The following is a 10196-nucleotide window of genomic DNA, read 5'->3' as shown; positions in this document are numbered from 1 at the left end:
GGAGTAAATTAAAATAACTGCCTAGCGGTTGCTCTATATTCTTTTCCAATTCATTTGGCCTAACTGAAATTGTTCAGAAACCATCATGCCTACCACTGCAAAGAGACAACTAATCCAGAGCACAGGAACCACCCGTGGCCATGCACTCTTTCTTCAACAACTTCAGCACAGATACAAGCTGAACTCAAGGCCAGATCACGCTCCACAGAAGACAGACAAAACAGGCTGGGAAAGAAAGTGAAAAATGAGTACTGACTTTATTCCAGTAAGAAATCCAAAAGGATCCAAAGACTCAGAGACCCAAAACAATAAACACATTCTCTATAGATTTGATATTGGTATATATTGTGATAATACTGTTCTGCATTAAATTACCCAATGCACAAAGACACATGCTCTAAATGGTCTACCTGTGACTGTATGAACAATTTCTGTCCTATTTCAGGTATTATTGCATTAATTTCTTTTGACATCCTTTTCTCCAGTGAGGGAAATTATTATATAACACCAATTATGAAGATGTCCAGATCTTCTTCAATCTTTTCTAGGTCAGACATTCAATGCTTTTCACTTTGATGCATATCTAAATTCCTTGTGTCAGGCATGGAATCCGAAGTCTTAGGCAGCATTTGTTGAACCCATTGTTTTCTGGGATTAATGTTGAAACATTAATCTAAATAGAATAGGATTCATTTCAGAGTATTTGAAAAATTTATTGATTCAAATAATGAATACTTAACTCCATGAGTGATGGGTGTATCTAGTGTTGGGTGTACACCTTTGTTAGTATTTCCTGAATCTGACAGATGCAGTGATGAGCAAGAATAGACATGGTTTTATTAGGGAACTTCTAATAAAAGTGTAGCTATCAATCACCTCTAACCTTTCCTTCATGCAGTCATCTAGAAATACTGAAATGCCATCTATTCAACAGATCTTACAGTGATGCTACCATTTACAGGGCTAATTAGTCTGTTCTCGGGGACCATGCAGTCCAATAGACACTGGACTCAATTTCATCAAAATTTCTTAAGTGTATATGGATAACATTAATTTATATAACAACTTCAAATGTTTTAGAAGATGAAATTAGCTTCAAAAGAAAATCAGAAAACTTTACCAAGACTTATAATTAGAAATCAGAGCAATTATTTTTACACAGGTTCATATACTTTGTGTATCTTTAAAAAACAGATCACAAAGCAACAATGAAATTGAAAACATCATCTCTCCTTGTGTGATTTACATGAAACTTCAGATGCAAGCACTGAAACAGACATGAGGCCAGGGTGCACCCTTGAGGTAATTTCATATTCTGAGCTTATTCAGTTACAATTTTCCATGGAAATGAAATATACAGGATGGTGACTGTCAGGTAAGATGGTAGGGAATAATGGAGAGTTGCTAATAAATAAGCATAAAGTTTGAATACGTCAAAGATAAAGTTCTCGAGATCTGTTTCAAAATATTGTAACTATAGTTAGTATTTTATTATATACCAAAAATAATTTTTACTTCTATACGTTACATTAGTTTTGATGATTGTTTACAGGTCTGAATAGGGTTTTGTTTTTTTCTTCTTAGTATTTGTGGAACTCTACTTAGTGTAGGGTTAATCTTAAGAGTAAAAGTAAACCATTGTAAAAATTGAGAGAGGGATTAGGAGTGAAGGAGGAGGAAGGGAGGGAGTATGGACAGGAGAGAGGGTAGGTTGGGAAGTATCACTATGTTTCTAAATCTGTACACGTAAAATACATGGAATTTGTAAACCTTAAATAAAATAAGAAAATCTTTAGAGAAAGTAGATCTCAGGGCTGTCAAGTAGCACAGAGGGTTCAGCAGTTGCTTGCAGTGCCAGCATCCCAGAGTGCTGGTTCAGGTCCCTACTGCTGCACTTCCCATGCAGTTTCCTGCTAATATTCCTGGAAATGTAGCAGAACATGACCCTAGTACTTGGGTCTCTGCTTCTCCAGTGGGAGACTCGGATGGAGTTCCAGGCACCTGGCCTCAGCCTGGCTCAGTCCTGGATGTTGTGGCCATTTGAGGAGTGAGCCAGTGGATGGAAGATCTCTTTCTCTGACTTTTCTTCTCTCCGTGTGTCACACTGCCTTTCAAATAAATAAATAAATAAATATTTTAAAAGAAAGATTTCATATTAGACATCCTTACCACAATAAGTGTTTTAATAAACATTTTAAGCAGAAAATATATAAAAGTTGCATATTTAATATATTTTAGTTTTATTGCTCTAATGATTAAAAACTTCTATTTGTTAACAAAGATTAAAAATCTCCAATCTAAGCATTAATAGGATGGTATTTCACTAAAAATGACAGTGTGCATCATGCGACTTTGCTACTAAGCTCTAAACAATATAAAACACTGTAATAATAACCAAATCTGACACTGTTAATTACTTTTCAGGTAAAAGAAATATTGTCAGGTAAGTGAATGTTCAAACTAATGATTATATCTAATTAGAATGATTAATAAACCTCAAATATAATGCTCATTTCACTCTATCATATTGTTTTGTTCTGGCGAGAGCTATAGATGCCCAACATGAAATTTGATGAAGATTCAGGACATTTGACCACATCTTTAGTAACATAGACAGTGTGTGAAAAGAAATCAGGAGGGTCAGGCTTCCAGGGTGATTTATAATTAGGCAATAATGGCTATATAATGGACCATGAACAATGATTAAATTATACTTAACTGTTTATAGTGAGGCCTTTGCTGTATTAACTATCCAATATTTTGCTATGTAATATTTCATTTTGCTTCGTGTTTGTATTGATGGAGGGCTATGATGCCCTGAGATATGAAGGTCTATGTGTGTTTACAGGCTCCTATTTGTCTATGTAAAAATTTCTTAATTATCCATCACCTTTACATTCAAAGTTTGGTGAAAATGAACGTAGGTATTCTGTGTCTTACAGTCAGTCTCCATGTTCATATTTACACACCTTTTATGAAAATCTAGACCGCCTTTCTAGGAACATGAGGAATCACACACAGCTGAGTGAGTTCATTCTGCTGGGAATACCTCAGACAGCAGGACTGGAATCTCTGCTCTTTGTTGTCTTCTCGCTCATCTACCTCTTCACCCTGCTTGGAAATTTACTCATCCTTATAGCAATCATCTCCTCCTCTACCCTTCACACCCCCATGTATTTCTTCTTGGGACTCCTGTCGATTTTTGACATGCTGTTCCCATCCGTCACCTGCCCCAAGATGCTCTGCTATCTCTCTGGCCAGAGCCGAGCCATCCCTTATGAAGGATGTGCGGCACAACTCTTCTTCTATCACTTTCTGGGCTCCACTGAAGGCTGCCTCTACTCTGTCATGGCCTATGACCGCGTCGTTGCCATCTGTCACCCACTGAGGTACATGCTCATCATGAAACCTGGAGTCTGTATGGCCTTGGTCTTGGTAGCCTGGGTGGTGGGTGGCCTCCAGGCCACCACCTTGACCTTCTTTACCTTTAAGGTAACCTACTGTGGCCCCAATCAGGTGGGCCACTTCTTCTGTGACATTCCTGCTATTTTACCTCTGGCTTGTACTGACAGCTCCCTGGCCCAGACAGTGGGGTCCACTAATGTTGGCTTTCTGGCATTAATGCTTTTATTCACAGTTTGTATCTCCTATGCACGCATTGCAATTGCCATTTTGAGAATTCGTTCAGCAGAGGGCAGGCGGAAAGCTTTCTCTACTTGCAGTGCCCACCTCACTGCAATCCTCTGTGCCTATGGACCTGTAATCATCATCTACCTGCAGCCCACACCCAATCCCTTGCTTGGTGCCGTGGTGCAAATACTAAACAACATTGTGTCACCAATGCTGAACTCCTTAATTTATTCCTTAAGGAACAAGGAAGTGAAAAGGTCCCTGAAAAGGGTATTCCAAAATGCTGTACTTATCATTTGAAAATAAAATACAGATAATATAATGGATTTTAATGAAGTGTTGTCCAATCCAAAAAAGACAGATTTCATATACTTTCCCTGATCCGGGATAACTAATGGAGTACCCAAAATGTAATGTGTTGGAGTGAAAGGACATGTTGAGATTTCACGATTGTTGTAGCCCTTGTCTCCTCTTTTGAAGAACAGTGTTTTCTTCTTCATACTATTTGTTGAACTCTTAGTGTAAGGTTAACTTTATGAGTATTAAGTAAACAGGAAATAGATATTTGTAAAAATTAAGAGAGGGAGGAGGAAACAGGATTGGAGCATGGGTGGGAATGAGGGTAGGGTGGGAGAATCACTTTGTAAATCTGTATATATGAAGTACATGAAATTTGTATGACCTAAATAAAATTTTAAAAAATGGGTTGTCTGTTGACATTATCCTGCTATTTCCTCCACTCAAATAAACAAACAGAAAACATTTCTTCTGAAAGCATTGTATTTTGTATGTCTGATGAGATTTTCTATGTTAGTGTGCCTGAGACTCCATGAAGAAACTCTGTAACTAATATTATCTGAAAAAAATCAACAAAAACCAATCCGGTTGAGAAATGAGCAAAGGACTTTAATTGACAATTCACAAAAGAAGAAATACAAATGGCCAAAAAATATATGAAAAAATTACTCAACATCACTAGCAATCCAGTAAATGCATATCAAAATCATAATGAGATATCACTTCACCCCTCTCTGAGTGGCTAAAATCCAAAACACAGGGAGTAACAATTCTGGTGAGGATGTAGACAAAGGGTAATGTTGATACAGTGTTGGTGGGAATGTAAATTAGTGCACCCACTGTGGAAAACAGAGTGGAGATTTCTTTAAAAACTAGAAATAGACTTGTCATGTGATCCAGCAATCATAATACTGTGTATATACCTAAAAGACTTGAATGCAATGTATCAAAGAGACACCTGCACCTCTATTTTTATGGCAGCACTGTGTACAATAGCCAAAACTTGGAACCAATCATGGTGTCCATTATCAGATGAATAGAAAAAGAAAATGTGGTATCTATACACAATGCAATATCATTCAGTTATAAAAAAGAATGACATTCTACAAATAAGACCACTTTAAGCAAATAATGAAGGATAGAATTAAAAGGGAGAGAATGATCCTGCGGGGGAAACAGGACACACAGCAGACTCATAGAATGGCAGCACTCCTGCCTCAGAATCAACCCTTGGGACATTCGGATCTGGCTAAAAGGTCCATGAGAGTCTCACAGGCATGGAAAGCCATGACACGGTGGCAAAAAACAATCTAAATGAAAGATCCTGGTGAACAAGACCCCAGCAGAAGGAACAGGCCATCAAGGAGAGAGGCACCTTTCTCTGAAGGGAGGAAGGAACCCCCACTGTGATACGGCCTTGACTAAACAAGTTCAGAGTCGGTGAACTCAAGGGGCTTCCATAGCCTAGACAGCTCATAGCAAGAGTCTCGGGTGATTGCTGACGTCATAAATAAGAGTGCCAATTGTTAAATCTACAACGGGAGTCACTGGGTACATGCTCCCCATGTAGGATCTCTTTCCTTAATGTGTTTTACTATGAAACTTAAAAACAACAAAGTTGCAGTTGTGTGAGTACAGCCTATTGAAATCCTTGCTTAGTAAATACTAAGTTGATCTTCAGTATATGAAGGTAATTGAAAATGAAACTTGATGAAGGGTGGGATGGGAGAGGGAGTGGGAGAGGGGAGGGCCATGGGAGGGAGGGAGGTTGGGGGGGGAAGCCACAACAATACAAAAGCTGCACTTTGTAAATTCACATTTATTAAATAAAAAAATAACTACATAACAAACAAACAAACAAAAAGAAACAGAAAAAAAAGAACTTAATACTTTACCCTTTTAGTATTTTTTATGTTCTACTTAAAACTATTGGTTGACCTTTGTAATTAATACACAATTACTCTTAGTTGTTTAATTAATGCTATAACTAGTACTCAAATAGTATTTTACACTTTGTGTTTCTGTGTGGGTGCAAACTGTTGAAATCTTTACTTAATATATACTAAATTGATCTTCTGTATATAAAGATAATTGAAAATTAATCTTGATGTGAATGGAAGGGGAGAGGGAGTGGGAGAGGGGAGTGTTGTGGGTGGGAGGGAAGTTATGGGGGGGGGAAGCTATTGTAATCCATAAGCTGTACTTTGGAAATTTATGTTCATTAAATAAAATATAAATATAAAAAATTTAAAAAAAGAATGACATTCTACCATGTGTAGCAAAATGGATGCAACTGGAGGACACCATTGATGCTTTTAATTTGGTGTTGACAGAGAAAAGTTTGAGAAATGTACCTAAAGTAACCCTCAGAGCATCTGCCTAGTGTCGTAATCTTCAGTTAACATTTATTGAATCCTTGTTATTTATTAGGCACGATGCAATGGCTCTGAATGTTTTGTTAACAATAATTATGCATATTTATGGATTATAGTGTCGTAAATCATTACATGTATACATAGCATGCTGACAAAATCAGGATAATGAGCATCTCTCTTTCTTTGACATTACTTTAAGATTAGACCTTTGGTGCTCAGTTCTTTTATTTTCCCATTAAGTAAAATATTTTCCCATAAAATAGAACATAGATTACTTTGAGCTACAGTCTCCCTACTATGCTCTGCAACCTAGGAATCCATTCCTCTGAATCAACTCTGATTTGGTACCCATTACTCAAATTCATTCTATTGCCATGCTCACCCTCCCAGACTGTATTAATCACTATTCTGTGTTCATAGTAGATTTTTTAGCCTCCACTTACAAGGGAGAACATGTAGTATTCATCATTCTTTGCCTGGATTGTGTTACTTAACATGGTGCCCTCTAGTTCCACCCATTTTGCTGCAAATGACAGAATTTCTTTCCTTCTATTACTGAATGATATTCCATTGTGCATCTATACTGTATTTCCTTTTCCATTCAGACTTCAGTCCCATGAGCGTTTTCTCAGGAATGTCTTCCTCCACCCTCAAGGAACCTCAGTGGATCATACAGGTCATGGTGTAAATACACAGCTATTGATACGGCAGAGAAACAGGAGTGAGCTACTCAGGATATAAACACTCCGCCATTGAACTTTTCTTCCTAGTTCCTAACACACAGCAATTAGAGTTTATTTGAATTATGCCTCTCTTCTCTATTACTAGATTGTGAGCTTTTTGGAGGTAGTGGCCATGGGTAATTCCTGGTCTCCAGAATAAAGCAGCTGTGGCACATGATGGTAGTTTCTAATTAAATTTTTTGACAGATAGAGTTAGACAGTGAGAGAGAAAGAGACAGAGAGAAAGGTCTTTCTTCCATTGGTTCACCCCCCAAATGGCCGTTATAGCCGGCGGTGCACCACTCTGAAGCCAGGAGCCAGGTGCCTCCTCTGGCTCAAGCACTTAGGCTGCAGGGAGCTCCAATTGAAAAGGAAACAAAGTTGCTAAGCCTTCGCTCAACAAGGCCGCTAAGCCTTTGCTCAAGTTTGCCGCACTTCTGCATTTCAGTGACTCAGTGTTTCCAACAATCCAAGATGGCCCCCAGGGGAGGTACCTAGCCTGACAAGAGACTTCTGAATTTGTGAACAGTATGTGTCCACAGCTGTGGCCCTTGAGGGTGTGCCCGGCTCATGTCCTGCCTTACCTTTCAGCTGGTTGGCTCGGTTCCCTTGTGCCCTGGACAGCCCCCTTTTGTGTCTATAAAAGCTCTTCCCCTCCCAATAAAGTCGAGAACCCGGCTGCTCCCTGGGCATTGACTGATCTCTGGTCTCTGGTGTGATTCCTTTGCCGCCAACACTCATCATCCCGTTCGGCCCCCGAGCTCCCCAGGCTGGCCCTGAGGAGCTCTATGGGACCTGCTGCCCCATGAAGAGCAGGTCTGAAGGAAGCAGGGGCCCAAACACTTGGGCCATCCTCCACTGCCTTCTTGGGCCACAGCAAAGAGCTAGACTGGAAGAGGAACAACTGGGACTAGAACCCAGCACCCACATTGGGTGCCGGCACCGCAGGTGGAAGATTAACCAAGTGAGCCACAACTCACTTAAATACGATTTTTTGAGGGAGTTTATGTAAAAATTTATTTGACCAAAAATGTAGAAAAAGTGATACTGTTATTTATGATACAGTTGCAAGAATCTGAAAAGTGTGGGTTTTATTCAGTTGAGCAATTTGCCAGTGTATCTTTTAGGTGATATGATGCTTAATAAATAGGAGTGAAGGGCAGGGGCCTCAGATTAGCTCAGATTAGGGCGATTTCTTTTCTAATCAGAATTGTAACCTTGAATTGGCCCCCACATCATTGGGGAATATAGAAAGTTTCAGTCCTGAGATGCTAAATACACACACACACACACACACATATACGAGAAAGCCGATATATAAGAGCTGAAACATGTAGTTGCTGTCCACGAAATACTCCATATCTTTTTTAATCAGAAATTTCTTGTTCTTTTATTAAATTGGTCCTGAAGAAGGAATTCTAAATCCTGGATAAAAAAATCTTCACCTTGCAATCCCCTGAAGTATGGAGAGGAAGTGAAGCTAACTATTTTTCTAGCCACCAGAAAGTCCTCTTCTGTTCAATATGTATTCATAGAAAAAACTCTTGCTCAATTTATTGATGGAGAACAGCCTTTTTATATGGCTGACCCAAACAGGACTGAACTTCATATTCCTGTAGACAAGCATGAGTCATTGTTGGCAAAAGACACCTGCTCCTTAGGTGAGAATGAAAGAAACAGAGAGGAACATAACATCAAGGAACTATCCAGAAAATACTCGGGAAATTACTGAGACTACTTCCCGGGCATTCTCACATGGACTGCTCAGAGCATGTTTGTTCTCCCAGGAAGTGTGTGGAGGGAGGGCAGTGGATCTATGGTTTACAACTTCCCAAAATAGCCTTCCCCCAGCCCTTTTTGTCCTGGTGGATGGAAAATCCCCACCCATTTTAATTTGGCAGGTGTTAGACTCCTGTAATCTCATAAACAGGGAAAGTTATATTTGTCAGCATTTTAAGTTAATCCATGACTAGCCAGATCATTAAGAGTCTGTGTTCTTGAAATTATGGGGTTGTCTCCTCTCCCAGTAACCAAATGCCCTCAATCCTAAGAGAGTATGTTCAATATAAAATACCCTGCCTATCTTAAGAATCATTCAACTTTAGGATAAAGATAGAGCTGAAAAGGCTGGTGCCATTAAAAAAAAAATAAGGAAGGAATTCAATTTAATTGGTGCTCAAACCTCTGGTGCAAAATATTTATTCACTTATTCATAATTGGCTTGATGTTTCCAGCAAAGCAGAGATGCAATAACAAAAGAGACTTCTGTCAAAAAAAACAAAAACAAAAACAAAAACAAAAAAAAAAAAACAGAGAAAAACGTGGAGCTCTGTAGTTCTATGGGAACATGCCTCTTCTGTCTTGGTTACTTTCAGTGAAGTGCATTTAGGGTCTGATCCAGGGTCTGCCATGAGCTCGCGTTCTCTTCCTTGGCTTAGGTGACTTTTTCTTCCAGGTCATCAATGGTCTTTTCCAGTTTTGCAACTGTTCTCTCTGCAAATTCAGAACATGACAGCCTCTTTCCATGTGGCTGACAGAGGCTTCATTTCTTCTTCATGTTTATCCTTTCCAGAATACCTCGCTGGAATCTCAAATTTATTCACATCATCCAATCCTGTTAGCTCTTAAGTTCATTTCTTCTCCATAATTTTTGATCATTGTTATGATTGGCTCCAAGTTTCTCAAATCCCTTCTTCCATCATGTATTCCTGCCCAGTCTTCAGTGAACTCACTCCTGCTGGTAGACATTTTTAGAGAAAAGTCACAACCCAGCTCAGCTAGTTTTTTTTTTTTTTTTTTTTTTTTTTTTTTTTACAGGCATAGTGGGCAGTGAGAGAGAGACAGAGAGAAAGGTCTTCCTTTGCCGTTGGTTCACCCTCCAATGGCCGCCGTGGCCGGTGCACTATGGCCGGCGCATCGCGCTGATCCGAAGCCAGGAGCCAGGTACTTCTCCTGGTCTCCCATGCAGGTGCAGGGCCCAAGGACTTGGGCCATCCTCCACTGCACTCCCAGGCCACAGCAGTGAGCTGGCCTGGAAGAGGGGCAACTGGGACAGAATCCGGCACCCCGACCGGGACTAGAACCCGGTGTGCCAGCGCTGCAAGGTGGAGGATTAACCTAGTGAGCCGCGGCGCCGGCTCCAGCTAGTTTTTTAATTAAAAAATCCCTTCTT

At 39.7% G+C, this 10196-nt stretch overlaps 1 protein-coding gene across 1 annotated transcript; it reads left to right on the top strand.

The window, feature by feature from the left end:
- The first annotated feature begins 3003 nt into the window (after positions 1-3003).
- LOC108178137 (olfactory receptor 10N1-like) lies at positions 3004-3930 on the top strand. Its single transcript, XM_017347582.3, has one exon. It carries the CDS (start codon positions 3004-3006, stop codon positions 3928-3930), a length of 927 nt encoding a protein of 308 aa, XP_017203071.3.
- The last annotated feature ends 6266 nt before the right edge of the window (positions 3931-10196 follow it).

This window comes from Oryctolagus cuniculus, chromosome 1 (genome assembly GCF_051225735.1).
Source record: "Oryctolagus cuniculus isolate XC-2025 breed Fujian yellow rabbit chromosome 1, ASM5122573v1, whole genome shotgun sequence".
NCBI classification, from domain to species: domain Eukaryota; kingdom Metazoa; phylum Chordata; class Mammalia; order Lagomorpha; family Leporidae; genus Oryctolagus; species Oryctolagus cuniculus.
Note: the sequence above shows the minus strand (reverse complement) of the source record. Positions and strands in the feature narration are given on the sequence as shown.